Genomic DNA, 16,525 nt, shown 5'->3' with positions numbered 1-16,525 from the left:
TCAGGCAAGGCAGATAGATGATAGCAGGAACATAACTATGGCAAGGCAAAAAGAATTACAAAGCAAGATTCAGACGATAGCAGAAAGAGAACTAAACTACACCACAAAACAAAACGAGCAGGATCTAATCCGAGTACCACAAGAGACACAAACTATTTCGTTAATATCAAACTGTAAATATAGCAATCACTCAACCTATTTTGTTACAGGATCTAATCTCGAACCACAAAAGTTTTTAATGGAGGCTGTTTTTTAGCTACGAATCACGCATATAATCTAAAGAAAACAATCACTTAACCTACAAGGATACAAATCATACAATCGAACCATGTAAATCAATAAAATTTATTCTATTTCAAACCCTAGAATCTATCCATCTCTTCTAGGAGTTGAAGACCGTACCTTGCCAAGATTGGGACGATTCGCCGAGGATTTGGAGAGGAAAGAAGCTTGCGTACATGACCGGAATCGAACGGAAGTGGATTGAGATTTCGAAGCTGCGACCTTTCGATTGGAAGCTGCGACCTTTCGATTTGCAAAGACACGCCGACAGAGACTCCAGTGGAAGAGAGAAGACGCATGTGGAGTGAGGAGATCAGGTCGTCGCTTTCGTTTGGAAAAGATCGATCTTCGATTCAATGCTTCAGTTCGTCGCCATCGAGCTCTCTTTTTTCGATTTTCGATTTCAATTTCCCTGAGCTGAAACCACTGTCCCTTCTTCGTTTTCATCGCCCAATAGCGTGATGCCACGTCTCCTTCGGGACGAGCCCTTACGGCCCGTCCCACCCATTTTAATTTCATTTTCAATTATTTTCGACCCAATAAAGAAGAAGGGACGGCCCAAGGCACGCCCGATGCAGATGCCCTAAAGGTCGATTACTAGATTGATGTATATATACTTCATACATGTGTATAGTCTAAACTGTATATATACTTCTATAATAAATACACCCCAATGTACATTCTCATTAAGTTTAAACTAGATTTTGACCCGCGCTTTGAAAGCGCGGGTTTATTTTTGTTTTTTTTTTCAATTGACAAATATTTAGTAAATGTCACATTTTCATATATTTGTGTTTTATTTTATAAAAGACTTAAAAAATTTATCTTTATTTATCGTATTTCATTTTAAATGACTATTTATGTTAAAAAAATTAAATTTTATTTTTTTAATGAATTAAGTTGGTATAACTCTGATAAATTAATTTTATTATGGGGTTAATATTTTAATTAAAAAATTATATACTTTTAATAAAGATTTATACTTTTCAATAAAAAAATTCAATTATTTTTATGAATGCTTAAATTATATTAAGAAAAGAAAAAAATAATAATTAAGAATAGTTGAAAAAAAATTATTTGAACTTGGACTCAATGGTCCAAAGGAAAAAAAAAAGTGAGAATTGAATCTGATTTTTTAATAGGCCCAAATGGCCCAAGAGAGATTTGATTTGGGCTGGATCCAAAAATAATGACCCAATATAGATTTGTTATTAATATTACTTAATTGCCCTTAATGAAACATGCAATGTTAGTGAAGGAAACATGCCCCTAAGGTAATTATGACAATAGGATCCTGCTTTAATAGTATAGATATCGGCGAAAAGTGATGTACGGCAGAGATGGATGGTTGTCGGCAATGCCATTTAAGTTGCGTTGCAACCCTAGGATTACATGTGCGCGAGGCAGACGACTTGTTAGCTTTGTATGAATTATTCTGTAGAAGCTGGATTACAATTGGGCTTAAAACGTTATAATGGGCTTTTGGAAGTCACTTTGCAAGGCCTAGTGGGCTAATTAACGAAGTAAAAAAGTAGATAAACCACCTCAAAAACGGAATCATATATACAGTTAGTGGATTAATAAAAAAAGTGAGGCTCACATGGGAAGGAGGGAGAGACAGTAAGATTTGATTGATTTGGATAAATACGAAAAACTATTGGATCTGCGTTATTTGAAGATTTGAAGACGTGTTAACTGATTGACTCAAAATCAAAAGTCTTTTTTGATCTTTTGCCTCTCAATACGACGTTCCAGAATCCCAAAATTCGAGAATTGTGATGTGATTTCAAACACTAGGACCAAAAAAGAAGAAGAGGAAGAGACATGGACTGGCCGAAAGTTTCCTCTGTAAATTTTCTCAAAAAGACATTACCACTTGTGTTTTTATTTATTTCTCCATTTGTTGGTTTTGGATTGGTAATGGTTTGTGTGTTTGGTAATAATTAAAAAAATAAAAAAAAATGCAGAGATCAAGCTCTCTTACTGTGGGAGAGAAAGTCTGCGCCGTCTTTATACCTCTCTTTGCTATTATTGATATCCTCTTCTCCACCATTGGACAATGCTTCGATTGCCGCCGACGTCGCTCGCCTCAAGTGTGTCATCACGTGGATCTGGCTCGTCTTGCACATGGATCTCCATGTGTGTGTTTTATCTTCTCTCTCCCTCTTCTTATCAATGGGTTTTCAATTTTAACTGTTTGGGAGATTAAAAGTTTTTAACTTTGGTGTTGAATGTATTTTTTTTTTGCAGTTTCAGTCAATGAAGTTGAAGCATTGTATGAGTTATTCAAGAAACTGAGCTGTTCAATTATTGATGATGGATTGATTCACAAGGTCAGTTTCTTTTCTTGTGGAAAGTCTCTTTGATACTAGTTAAGGATGATCTCGTTGATGAATTGCCATCTTTTATCAGTTTTCTCAATGATTATGAGTTTGTTTGTAGGAAGAGCTTCGGCTAGCGCTTTTTCAAGCTCCTTATGGTGAGAACCTCTTTCTTGATAGGGTGAGTCACTAGTGTGTGTCTTCTTTAGAGAAGACGGAATAGTTTTCTTTTCCCATGGTTTCTTGGACTTTTTGAGGATTAAAGTTATGCTTATATTTGATGTTTTGGTAGGTTTTTGATTTGTTCGATGAAAAGAAGAATGGTGTTATAGAGTTTGAGGAATTTATACATGCGTTGAGTGTGTTTCATCCCTATGCACCAATCGAGGAGAAAATCGACTGTAAGGAACTTAGAAACCATATTCAGTTCTCTATGTTAATAGTATGTAGCAAAGCTTTTATCTTTTATAGTCCATGGATGAGTCTCAAGCATATGTTTCTTAAGCATATGTTTCTTATATGATCCATGGATCAAAAAAAAAAGAGTCTCAAGCATATGTTTTTTATATGTGACAGTTGCATTTAGGCTTTATGATCTAAGACAAACTGGATATATAGAGCGAGAAGAGGTAAAATAATCTGCCATTGCTAGTTGAAACTTTCTTTTGTGCATAATAGCAAGTTTGAAGTTGTAATAATGTTTTAGGTGCATCAAATGGTGGCTGCTATTTTGATGGAATCTGAAATGATTCTGTCCGATGAACTTTTGACCATGATCATTGATAAAGTGAGTCTATTTGGAATCCTTTCCTTTTACTGGTGGATATTCGTATTTGAATGATCATTGACCTTGTTTTTGGTAGACATTTGCTGATGCAGATGCAGACAAAGACGGTAAAATAAGCAAAGAGGAATGGAAAGTGTATGTGCTTAAGCATCCCACATTGTTGAAGAATATGACTCTTCCGTACCTAAAGTATGATTCTTCTCTTTGTTAGTTAACTAGAGATGAACTTTACGTTGTGATCTCATCCAACATATCTGTTTGAATTTTGAAGGGATGTGACGACGGCATTCCCAAGTTTTATATTCAACACCGAGGTTGAAGACTGAAGCTGAGCCGGTTCTGCTTGGATTTTGTCAGTTTCCTTATTGTATTTTTCACCCAAATTAGTTGGTGGTTTACCCGTTAGCTGTAAGTAAAATATTGTGAGGCTCCTGATATCTTTTGATGCAAGCATTTGTACACTGTTCCATTGAAAGTGATGAGCATTATTTTTACATATTTTATCTTTTGCGTCTATGGACCAGTGATCCATACATATCTTATGTGTAAAGTTTCGGAAAAGATAAACGAATGGGTCAATGTCTAATGATTGTAGATAAGAACGAATATTTTATCTCAATCATAGAGAGAGGTATACATTTGTCTCAACTTTTAAAAATATGATCAACGTTGCGCCATGAAAAATCTAGATTTTCATAATTACTTTTTAAAATCAATACCATAGGATCATTCTCAAATTATGCCCTTAATAAAAATCGCAAAATACTTTTATTTTTACAAAAAAATAATAAATTTTATTAATGGCATTTAAATTTTTTGGTTTTGGACCTACGGATACACCTAAATAAATCTATAAATAAAGAGCTTATATATATATATTTAAAAGATATACTAACTTTGAATTTAATATAAGTATGAACTATAAATAAATTAACAAACATGAAAATATTATTTTCTTAAATATACATATCAATATTTAAAATAGATCATTTGAATATTATACAGATTTTCAATACAAACCAAAATCTTATATCCTACACCATATATCATATACATATTTGAATATCATTTTTTCATGTATAATGTCATTTTATACATAATATTGATATGACAATTATGAGTGTTCAATAATATTTTAAAAACTATCTTAGGGGGTGGTATTCGATCTAAGAATTTAATAGAATTTGATTGAATTAATAAATAAGAATTTTTGCAGTAGTTTAAAAGATTTGATGAGACTTTAATGCATTTATAATTTTCTTTTGTTTTCTTTTCTTATGGATTTTAATGGAATGTACATAAATTTAAAAGAATATCAATTTCTCTAAAATATGTGAAACTTTTGAATTTTTGTATATTGAAAAGATAAAGAACATTATTTTAATCATAAAACTGAAAGGAAAATAACAATTACGACTACTGTATATAGGTGAAGCAATCTAAAAACTTTTTAAAAAAAATAAATACGAACTATTTTATATGGATTTGAGATTTTTTAATATAGGGTTGACTAGAATATATAGAAGATGATCTAACAAAAACTCATTCAGAAAAACGATAGGTACTACTTTGTTAAGATTTTATGATATATTATTTATTAAAATATATTATCAACAACAATTTGAAATTTTGTAATTAGAATTTTTGATAATTACTATTTTGTAGGGATTTCAAAATACAGGTATATTATTTGTAGACGTTGCATAAAACTTTACATATTAAAATACTAGCACTTTGACGATGGGAAACATTTTTGTTATTTCAATTTTTTCACTTTGTTCTCATTACGTAAGAAAAAAAAAGAAGCATTAACGAATGTGAATATTTTGTTACTTTGATCGTCAACTACTTCATATCCAACAATATTTTGTGTTTTCTTACAATGATGACAAATCTCATCATAAAAGTAGGGAATTGGTTCTTCACATTTTTACTATATATTTCCATTAAATTCCTTTGAAATGCCATTACTACAAAATCTACGGAATATTGAATAACACTAGAATTTAAAGTAATTAGAAAGTTGGTTACAAATTTTTAATCCAATAACACAAGAATTTGAAAGAATTTATGAAATCCGTAATTGAATAACAATATAATTTAATGGAAACTATAATTCATTCAAATTCCATCAAACTTCTAAATCGAATACCCCCACCTTAAAATAATTTTTAAATCTAAAATAAAAACACAAACTTATAATAGGTTATTAATAACGAAATAAACTAATATTGTCATATCAATAAGTTTTTTTATATTATCATTTTTTTTATTTGGATAACATAATAAAATTTCATCAAATTCTAAGGAATCACTAATTTATGTAATATTAAAAAATATATGAGTAATTTAATCAATTTTTTTAAAAAATACTATCAGATATTTTATGTTTTGTCGGATCAATGGTATCAGATCGCAGGTTAATAGTGAGTTTTTTTGTTTTTACTAGGCTATATTAGATTTTTAATTAACAAATTTTTCTTTAAATCCGAACCGAATTATATACAATGTATCGGATCAATAAGTTCAACCATGAATCTAGGTCGGATATGAAAAAAAAATCTTAAAACTTAAACATTACTCCCTCTGTTTTTTTTGTAGGTAGTTTTACATAAAAATAAGTATATTAAGACTTTTTAACTTTTTAGAAATCAGCAAGCAAAACAAGTTGCTTTATTTATAACACACTCATTTTGTTTATGTTTTGACTTGAAGCATTTATTTATTTTCTTTTCCCCATGTGAGAAATGTAAGATGTATCGAACTAAATTAAACAAAGGAAACGAAGGATGATGTGATTAGCAACATTCCAATGGAAACATTACACAGCTAGATAGAAAGTGTATGATAATAAGAACACTGTGGAAATAAACATGGAAGAGCAGAGAGAGAAGAGAAATGAGAGAAAGTGGGACACATAACATAAGACATGAATGTAAATCAAGCTGATACTGCAGCTGCGACTTGTTCTTCTTCTGGTAGGAGAGTGCACACCAGCTTCCTGTCTCCATACACATTGTCCACACGCCCTGTTTCCACATTTCATTTCATTTGTCACAAAGCTCATATTTTTTCAAAACTGGATGCTACAATCTATAATCTAAGGATGATTTTTAATACCTGTGGTTGGCCAGAACTTGGCAGAGCGGAGCCATGGGGTAGGGAAAGCAGCGTACTCTCGGGAATACGGTTTCTTCCATGTGTCTGACATTAGCATAGCTGGAGAATGTGGAGCTCCCTGATAACACACACACACACACAAACAAACAACACCCTCAACGTCTGAATCTATGAAGAACTGTGCTGAAAATAAGATTTGTTATTTCAGTAACCTTGAGAACGTTGTTCTGGACATCTGCATTTCCTTTTTCAATCTGTGCAATTTCTTCCCTGATCGAAATGAGAGTATCACAGAACCTGTCTAACTCCGCCTGCAAACAATTCTTATTATCAAGTTGTGATACACTGAGAGAGAAAAATAGTCAGTGGAGAGATTTGCGTATGCGTATTGTACCTTGCTTTCACTCTCCGTCGGCTCAATCATGAGCGTTCCAGAGACAGGGAAAGACATTGTGGGTGCATGGAAACCATAGTCCATCAGCCGTTTCGCCACATCCTCTGCTTCTATTCCAGCAGTGTTCTAAAGAACAAAAAGAAACCATGTTTGAATCCCCATACAAAGACTCAACATCCACTTTCATTTACATTTCAAATAATAATACCTTGAAGCCTCTCAGATCTATGATGAATTCGTGTGCTACTGTTCCGTTGGCACCACGGAACAGAACTGGGAAGTGCTTCTGTTAAAACAAAATCAATAAATTGGACTCTCTTTTTTAGTATTGGACTCATCCCTCATCGAATGTTTTGTTTTATTACTAAAAGAAGTAAAGGTAACCTCTAGGCGCTTTGCCATGTAATTGGCATTCAAGATTGCAATCTTTGAGGCCTCAGTGAGTCCACCAGATCCCATCATGGCAATGTAAGAGTAAGATATTGGCAAGATAAGCGCAGATCCCCACGGTGCAGCGGCAATGGGACCCAGCGGTTCTGTCTTCTCGGGTTGCGGGAAACCACCAGTGGGTATCTTTAACCATTGGCAATAGAGGAAAAACAAGAAAAAAAATATTACTTCACCGATCACCAAGAAACATAGACAGTGATGAATGAATGATCAAAGACTAACCACAGGGTGAGAAGGAAGAAATGGTGCTAAATGCTTCTTCACACCAATGGGACCCATTCCAGGCCCGCCACCTCCATGAGGAATACAGAAGGTCTTGTGGAGATTGAGATGGCACACATCCGCTCCAATGAAACCAGGGCTGGTCAAACCAACCTACCACGAAACCCAACAGCAACAAAATTTAGACAAATCCCCTAGATCTCTGTTTGATGTTTTATTCAAGACGTCTCTCACCTGTGCATTCATGTTGGCACCATCCATGTACACTTGACCTCCGTTGTCGTGTATTATTTTGCAAATCTCATCAATAGTCTCTTCATAGACTCCATGAGTTGAAGGGTATGTAACCATGAGGGCAGCTAAGCTGTCTTTGTTGTCTTCAGCAGCTTTTCTCACCTCGTCCATGTTGATGTTTCCCTTAGCATCAGTTCCAACCGTAATAATTTTCATTCCGCACATAGCAGCGCTTGCAGGGTTTGTCCCATGTGCAGAGACAGGTATGATACACACATTTCTGTGATGATCTCCTCTTGACTGGATGATGCATACATTTATTCATTTTACAGTTTAGAATTGGAAATAGTAAAATATTTAAATCAAGATTTAGGATAATAAGCCTTTACCCTGTGATATTCGCGGATAACCATGAGCCCGGTATACTCACCAGAAGCACCAGCATTAGGTTGCAATGAGAGAGAGTCAAACCCAGTGATTGTACACAAGAGATCACCCAAGGTGCTGAACATTTCCTATACAAATGCCAACAAGTATTCAGATTCACTATTCAATTTTCCAGATCAAACCTTAACTGAATCAAAAAAGTGGCTCACCTGATAACCTTGTGCTTGATCAACTGGAGCAAATGGGTGGATGTCAGTGAAACTTGGCCATGAGACTGGCATCATTTCAGTTGTTGCATTTAACTTCATTGTACAAGATCCCAATGGAATCATGCTGTGGCACAGTGAGAGATCCTTATTCGCTAACTTGTGGATGTACCTGAGTAACTCATGCTCTGTGTGGTACCTAATCACATTGTTAAAAAACGAAAATACATATGAGATACTAATAACCCACAAGCAATAAACCAGGCAAGACTCAAAGAACAGAAAAAATATACATGTTGAAGATTGGGTGGGTGAGATAAGTGCTCTCTCTTGTTAAGTTAGAGGGAATGGAATTCTGAACCTCAGGTGCAAGAGATTCAGCCGTGAACGGAACCTGAAACAAATGGAGTCAAGATAATCAAATTTCATGCAACGACCCAAGTAAACAACAAAAGAGGATTGAACAACACTCACAGGCTTGCCAGAAGCAAAGACTTTGAAAAGTTTATCGACATCATCCAAGGTGGTTGTTTCATCAAAAGAAGCAGTAATCTGAAAAACATCAAGTTAACATGCCAAAATGTTCAAATCTCTAAGCGGCTACAAACATTTGAATGTCAAACAAAGGAGAGTCACTCACAGTGTTGGAGTCCACAACACGCAGATTCATTTCGCTCTTGACAGCTGCATCAGCAATCGCATGTGCATCCGAGCACTTGATTTTCACAGTGTCAAAGTAAGGAAGATCTTGCACTTCAGCAACACCAAGCTTCTTCAATCCTAGAGAAAATATACCAGCAAGACCATGAACGCGCTCGGCAATAGATTTTAAACCCGCAGGTCCATGGTAAACAGCATACATAGCAGCCATGTTCGCAAGCAACGCCTGCAACAAAACGAAAAAACATTACTAAAATAGCCAAAAAAAAAGATAAAAAATTTCGTATCAACAACATACTTGAGCAGTACAGATGTTGCTAGTGGCTTTATCCCTCCTAATATGCTGCTCCCTAGTCTGCATAGCCATACGCAGAGCTGGCTTCCCAGTAGAATCAACACTAACACCAATAATCCTCCCCGGCATCATCCTCTTATACTCCGAAGAAGTAGCCAAAAAAGCAGCGTGGGGACCACCGTAACCCATCGGAACGCCAAACCTCTGAGCCGAACCAACGACAATATCAGCCCCAAACTCCCCAGGAGGCTTCAACACCGTCAACGCCAACAGATCCGTCGCCATAACAACCTTAACGCCGTTAGCGTGAGCGTTCTTAACAAACTCGCCGTAATCCAAAACCTCCCCTTCAGTCCCCGGGTACTGAACGAGCACACCACACACGTCACCACAGCTGTAATCAATCTCTTTAAGATCCTTCGTAACAACCTTCAGTTCAAATCCGTCAGCTCTAGTTTTACAAATCTCGATCGTCTGAGGGTGGCAGTTACTCGCGATCACGAACGTCTTCTTCTTCCCCTTTTGAATGTTGTTACACATCGCCATGGCCTCGGCGGCGGCTGTCCCTTCGTCTAGCAACGAGGCGTTGGACATGGGGAGTCCCGTGAGATCGGTGATCATCGTCTGGAAGTTGAGGAGAGACTCGAGCCTCCCCTGGGAGATCTCCGCCTGGTAAGGAGTGTACTGAGTGTACCAGGCGGGGTTCTCCAGGATGTTGCGGATGATCACGGTGGGGACGTGTGTGTTGTAGTACCCCATCCCGATGAAGGACTTGAAGACCTTGTTCTTGGAGGCGAGCTCGGTCATGTGAGCCATCATCTCGCTCTCGGTGAGGCCTCCGTCGAATTTGGAGAACTTCATCGAGTCGATTCGGATCTGTTTCGGGACGGTGTCGTCGACCAAGGAGTCGATGTGGTCGTATCCGCAGTATTTCGCCATGTGCGCTTGCTCGTCCGGCGTCGCGGAGTTGTGGCGGCGCGGGAAGGTGTCTCCCGCCTTAACCGCATCGACGGAGATCGAACGCGTCTGGTTATGGTGGTGGTGGTGGTGTTTGGGGAGATTGACGGATCTGTGGTGGTTGTTGGAGAGGAAAGGGGAGAGGGAAGAGATGTACCGAGCGGGAGCGTGGGGGACAACGGAAGGGACGTGGTGAGGGGTGATCTCGCCGTTACGGTGTCGTTTCGATTCGTTAACGAGGCGTCTCACGATGCCTCTGTAAGCGAGCCTACGTGCGCGCTCCATGGTGATTGGTGATTGATTAGAGAAGGTGGGATGGAATCAGGAAAACGCAGAAAGATTGATTGTCTTTCTAGTTTTGTGCCATTGGATTGGTTGGTGGAGAGGTGGTGCAAATGGTTGTATATCACTACTGACTGTATATCACGTCCCAAGACAGAGTGTGTTTATATATACTGCTAAAATTATTTAGTTTTTTTTTTAATTTGTCAAATATTGTGGATCTCTTGTAAATGGTGAAGCCTAGGCGATGGGGTTGGTGAAAAGTATCTAACAATTTGTGCAGATTCCACGTGTATCGCATCTAATTAGGAATTTGATTAATATTGTTACGATAATCATATTTATTTAATTATGATTAAAATGGATCTCTGACATCTCTTAATTAGTTGTTTATTATGTCAAAAAAAAAAAAAATTAGTTGTTTATTTAGAGCATTTTCTCCAAACCACATAGTATATACCATGTTTTTTTCTAACGTCAATAATGCAGATTATTTAGTTTTACAAATGATATATAGCATATGTTTATATTTTAAAGTTATATATTGCATGTTGAAATTGTATATTAAGAAAAACCCAAACTGCTTTCCACAAGTGCTTAGCTCACAAAATTTGTTCTTTTCCTCCAGAATTTGTGGTTTTTTTCTTCAAAATTTAGCTGTATTGGGCTAATCAATAAGTAGGTTTTATTTGGTACTAGTTTTTTTTTTTTGGAAAAGGTTACTAGTTAGCATTCCTAGATAAACAGTACGAATAATGAGATCGAATAGTGAGATTTATAAGAGCATCCGCGACGGTCCATTTAGACGAATCCTTAGCGCTATATCCTAGGCGAATCCAGATAAAATAATATTATCAAAGCCCAATTCGGTAAAGAGCAATCCTTAGACAAGGAGTTTAAGGATCAAGTCCTTAGTGACGTGGCCGCGTCTCATTGGATGGAGGGAAATATGTATATATATGTATAAGAACTCCTAATCGGAGATCACTATTGGACACACTATTTTTATTAGAATCCTTAACTATTCAAAAAAAAAAAAACTAAAATAGTGGTAGAGTCTACCGTTGCATATGCTCTAACTATTGCTTTTGATGATATACACTATACAGGCAAAACTTATGATGTATATTTTTAGGAAGTGCTGTAAATCAAAATCTGGAGATAAAATTTGAAAGGATGCTAGCTAAAGTTGAACAGATTGGGATTCGGTGGACGAAAATGTTTGTCACCTTTATCAAACAAATCACAAAGAAAGCAACAAAAGAAAAATCATATGGCAAACAAGTTGTAAATATTTTGGTTCACATGAAAAAATAATTAGGTGGCGTGATATATTTCACATAGTGTTTATCTCCACAAATAAATAGTTAAATAGATAAATATAGGGCTGGCCATCTGTTCATCATACAACTTGGGAACCATCGTCCTCCAAACATACGACTGAAAATGAAACATTCTCGTTTTGGACCCTCGAAGAGAAATAAATCTCTTAAGCGTTCCACTCCTTTTGGAAAATCATGAAGTTCTTGTTTTGCTTGAAGAAAATCTTGTGTACAAAGGATTATAATATGGTGTTAGTTATACTGGTAAATGTATTGTAGGCTTATATCAAAAAAGAAAATATAAAAGGAAAATTGCTTGAGAGAGGTGTCACGATGATCTTTGTTTTGATTTGTGTCCAAGGACAATAATGTGGTTGTTAAAGAGCCAGATTATATACACTTTCACCATATTTATTGAGTCTTTTACCCAAAAAACAAAACGCAAAACATCTACATGTGCCAAAAGTTTGTGATACGTGTATGAAGTTTTTGAGGTTTGAAAGGTGGAAGGACGTAAGAACATGATTATTGGAGAGTTTTTAGGGTGGAGTTTTTAGCGGAATATAAGAACCCATCTCTTAACTTTTAACTAAAAAAGCTAAGAACCAGTTCTTAAAACTCTTATTTAAGAACCGGTTCTTATCTCACTACAAGAAAACACATGCTTAACGACGAAATTTAACGAGGAAAAACATTCCTCGTAAATTTACGTCGAGTTTACGAGGAATTTACGTGAAAAACTAAAGTCATCGTTATTTCCTCGTAAAGTAACGACAAAAGTGTTTCGTCGTAAAGTGGATGTAATTTTACGAGTATTTTACGAGGAAAAACTATTTCCTCGTAAATACGACGTAAACTTTGCGTGGTATTTACGAGGAAATAGTTTACGTGTATTTAGCGAGGAAATTTTTGAATCCACCAACTTTATAGGTGTTACACGTTTTTTTTGCCCACCTAATTAATTTTCGTCGTAAATTCATAGGAAAATTACAACTACCAGATTCGAATTTTCCTATAAATATGGATGTTTGAACATCATTTTAAACACACCAACAACAAAAAACGTGAAAGAAAAAAAATAGCTGGCTCCGGGACTATTTACGAGTTGCGGAAGTGGATGTATATGCATAGAGATGCTAATGGGAGAGTGACGAAAGAATACCTTGCGGGTCTGGAGACATTTATTCATCAAGCAGATTCAACACCGCTCGCCCAAGAAAGTGGTAAGATGTTCTGTCCTTGTCGGAAATGCAACAATTCGAAACTGGCAAACCGTGAAAATGTTTGGAAGCATTTAATAAATAGATGTTTCACGCCAAATTACTATATCTGGTATCAACATGGAGAAGGTTTTAATTATGATCAGAACGAAGCTAGTAGTAGTAATAGCAATTTTCAGGAAAAAGAATCGGTTGATCATCATTTGCATAATGAACATAGTTACCATCAGGAGGAGATGGTAGATTATGATAGGGTTCATGATATGGTAGCTGATGCATTCGTAGCTCATGATGAAGATGAAGAACCTAATATAGATGCAAAAAAGTTTTACGAAATGTTAAACGCGGCGAATCAACCACTTTACAGTGGTTGTAGAGAAGGTCTCTCTAAATTGTCGTTAGCTGCTAGAATGATGAATATTAAAACTGATCACAATCTACCTGAAAGTTGCATGAACGAATGGGCGGACTTGTTTAAAGAGTATTTGCCGGAAGACAATGTGTCTGCTGATTCTTATTATGAGATTCAGAAACTGGTTTATAGTCATGGGTTGCATTCGGAGATGATAGATGTTTGCATCGACAACTGCATGATCTATTGGGGAGATGATGAGAAGCTAGAAGAATGTCGATTCTGCAAGAAGCCACGATTCAAGCCGCAAGGACGGGGACGTAATAGGGTACCATACCAAAGGATGTGGTACCTACCAATTACAGACAGATTGAAAAGATTGTATCAATCAGAGCAGACTGCTGGAAAGATGAGATGGCATGCCGAGCATACTCAGACGGATGGTGAGATGACTCATCCATCAGATGCAAGAGCCTGGAAACATTTCAACAAAGTACATCCAGATTTTGCTAGCAATATCCGGAATGTGTATCTCGGATTATGCACAAATGGATTTAGTCCGTTCGGAATGTCAGGGAGACAATATTCATTGTGGCCAGTCTTTCTTACTCCATACAACCTGCCACCGGAGATGTGCATGCAACGGGAGTTACTATTCTTGACCATATTAATACCTGGTCCGAACCATCCAAAAAGGTCCCTGGATGTTTTCCTACAACCACTGATAAAAGAGTTGAAGGATTTGTGGTCAACAGGGGTGAGGACGTATGACTGTTCAACAAAGACGAATTTTACGATGCGAGCGATGCTTTTGTGGACCATAAGTGATTTTCCTGCCTATGGGATGTTGTCTGGATGGACTACACATGGAAGATTAGCTTGTCCTTATTGTAATGGAACGACAGATGCGTTTCAACTGAAGAATGGTAGGAAGACAAGTTGGTTTGATTGTCACCGTCGATTTCTTCCCATTGGCCATCCTTACCGAAGAAACAAGAATTTGTTTAGGCACAAAAGGGTTGTGAGAGACACTCCTCCTCCATATCTAACTGGAGAACAAATTGAAGCGCAAATCGACAACTACGGAGCTAAGGAAATAGTTTGTTGGGGTGGTAATTGGCATGTCCCTCGTAATATGCCAGATTCTTACGGTGTTCATCACAACTGGCACAAGAAGAGTATATTTTGGGAGTTGCCATATTGTAAGGATCTTCTTCTGCGCCACAACCTCGATGTGATGCATATAGAGAAGAATTTCTTTGAGAACATCATGAATACAATATTGAATGTCCCAGGAAAGACAAAAGACAACATAAAATCGAGGTTGGACTTGCCGGATATTTGCTCAAGAAGTGAGTTACATATTAAAAGCAATGGACAAGTTCCCGTTCCGATATTCAGATTATCTTCAGAAAAAAAGTCGGTGTTGTTCAACTGGGTGGCATCAGAAGTGAAGTTCCCCGATGGGTATGTTTCGAATCTCTCTAGATGTGTTGAAAAGGGTCAAAAGTTCTCCGGGATGAAGAGTCATGATTGTCATGTATTTATGCAACGACTACTACCCTTTGCATTTGCGGAGCTACTTCCAACAAACGTACATGAAGCACTTGCAGGTACGTAGTGTATTATATCACAATAATTTATAAAATAATATATGACTAACAATGTGTTTAATGTTTTTTTGAATATAAAAGGCATTGGAGCATTTTTCAGGGATCTGAGCACACGCACTCTTAAAGAAGAAGTTGTGGAACAGCTTCAGGAGAACATTCCAATCTTATTGTGCAACTTGGAGAAGATATTTCCTCCCGGATTTTTTGACGTCATGGAGCATCTAGCTATCCACCTCCCATATGAGGCATTGCTTCGTGGACTTGTACATTACGGATGGATGTATCAGTATGAGCGAGCCATGAAATATTTGAAGGGAAAAGCAAAGAACCTCGCCAAAGTTGAAGGTTCTATAATTGCTGGAAGTTTGACGGAAGAAGTTTCGCACTTCACATCGTACTACTTAGCGTCAAACGTACGTACCCGGTGAAGAGCTCCAAGAAGATATGATGATGGTGGTGTTGCGCCAACATATGCAGTTGCTGGTGTTCCAGACATCTTTAGCCAGATTGCGCGACTCGGTGGGAAGTCTAAAGAGGTTTGGTGGTCGAGTGAACAAGACGCTCATAGTGCACACACCTATATTCTACTTAATTGCGATGATCCATTGATGCGTTATTTTGAAAGGTAACATATATTGACACTTCGAAACACATATAAGTATAATTAATTGTATAATTGCGAGAGATTCATTCCTATAAAATGTGATTTTACAGCCTATTTGTTTCTCAAGTCGAAGAAACATTTCCTGGTATATCCACAAGTGACGTAGACAAAAGAAAAGATCAACACTTCATTAAGTGGTTGCGGAATCAGGTATTAACTCAAACTTTTTTTTCATACATGATCTGTATTTCATTAACATTCTCTTTATTTTTGCAGGTTGATTATGACGACGACGATGCAGATTATCCTAAGTGGTTACACGAAGTAATTCAATCTCCACTTGTAAAGGTCACCACATCACAGATGTATTTCACACGAGGCTATACTTTTCATACATATGACTATGGTAGACAGCGGGCGACCAGTAACTATGGAATATGTGTGAAAGGGGAAACAGATTTCTACGGGATCTTGACGAAGATTATTGAAGTCGAATTTCCAGAGATACTGAAGCTGAAATGCGTCCTCTTCAAATGTGAATGGTTCGACCCCGTCGTCAACAGAGGTGTTCGGTCTAACAAATTCGGTGTAGTTGATGTCAACGGTGGACGAAGGTACAACAAATTCGAGCCTTTCATCTTAGCTTCACAAGCAGACCAAGTTAGCTTCCTTCCATACCCTCGGATGAGAGATTCAGGTATAAATTGGTTAGCAGTGATCAAAGTTACACCTCGAGGACGAATCATCAGTGGAGAAGAACCACCATTACAAGAAGAACAGATAAATGAAGTCGAGGAACCTGAACAAGAAATTGATG

The 16,525-nt window shown here is 36.9% G+C and overlaps 2 protein-coding genes across 4 annotated transcripts; one reads left to right on the top strand and one right to left on the bottom strand.

Moving 5' to 3' along the window:
• Window positions 1-1,850: 1,850 nt before the first annotated feature.
• On the top strand, window positions 1,851-3,888 carry LOC106368768 (calcineurin B-like protein 10). Of its 3 annotated transcripts, none has more exons than XM_013808802.3 (9): window positions 1,851-2,130; window positions 2,250-2,421; window positions 2,533-2,615; window positions 2,725-2,784; window positions 2,896-3,004; window positions 3,180-3,232; window positions 3,310-3,390; window positions 3,467-3,579; window positions 3,662-3,888. In XM_013808802.3, the coding sequence occupies exons 1-9, from the start codon at window positions 2,107-2,109 to the stop codon at window positions 3,714-3,716; spliced, it is 750 nt and encodes a 249-aa protein (XP_013664256.1). In that variant the 5' UTR covers window positions 1,851-2,106; the 3' UTR covers window positions 3,717-3,888. The 3 variants fall into 3 exon arrangements, 1 of the variants encoding a protein (XP_013664256.1); XR_001274093.3 differs by having other exon boundaries at window positions 1,854-2,130; window positions 3,483-3,579; XR_007318289.1 differs by lacking the exon at window positions 3,310-3,390 and having other exon boundaries at window positions 3,483-3,579.
• A 2,281-nt stretch (window positions 3,889-6,169) lies between these two features.
• On the bottom strand, window positions 6,170-10,816 carry LOC106368767 (glycine dehydrogenase (decarboxylating) 1, mitochondrial). The gene is made up of 14 exons (XM_022694500.2): window positions 9,362-10,816; window positions 9,044-9,289; window positions 8,878-8,955; window positions 8,697-8,797; window positions 8,407-8,602; window positions 8,200-8,325; window positions 7,811-8,110; window positions 7,577-7,729; window positions 7,289-7,477; window positions 7,113-7,190; window positions 6,905-7,030; window positions 6,723-6,821; window positions 6,511-6,628; window positions 6,170-6,419 (listed from the first exon to the last, which is right to left on the bottom strand). The coding sequence occupies exons 1-14, from the start codon at window positions 10,598-10,600 to the stop codon at window positions 6,331-6,333; spliced, it is 3,138 nt and encodes a 1,045-aa protein (XP_022550221.2). The 5' UTR covers window positions 10,601-10,816; the 3' UTR covers window positions 6,170-6,330.
• Between the last annotated feature and the right edge of the window lie 5,709 nt (window positions 10,817-16,525).

This window comes from Brassica napus, chromosome C1 (genome assembly GCF_020379485.1).
Source record: "Brassica napus cultivar Da-Ae chromosome C1, Da-Ae, whole genome shotgun sequence".
NCBI classification, from domain to species: Eukaryota; Viridiplantae; Streptophyta; class Magnoliopsida; order Brassicales; family Brassicaceae; genus Brassica; species Brassica napus.
The sequence above is the reverse complement of the archived record's forward strand: the minus strand, read 5'-3'. Positions and strand labels throughout refer to the sequence as shown.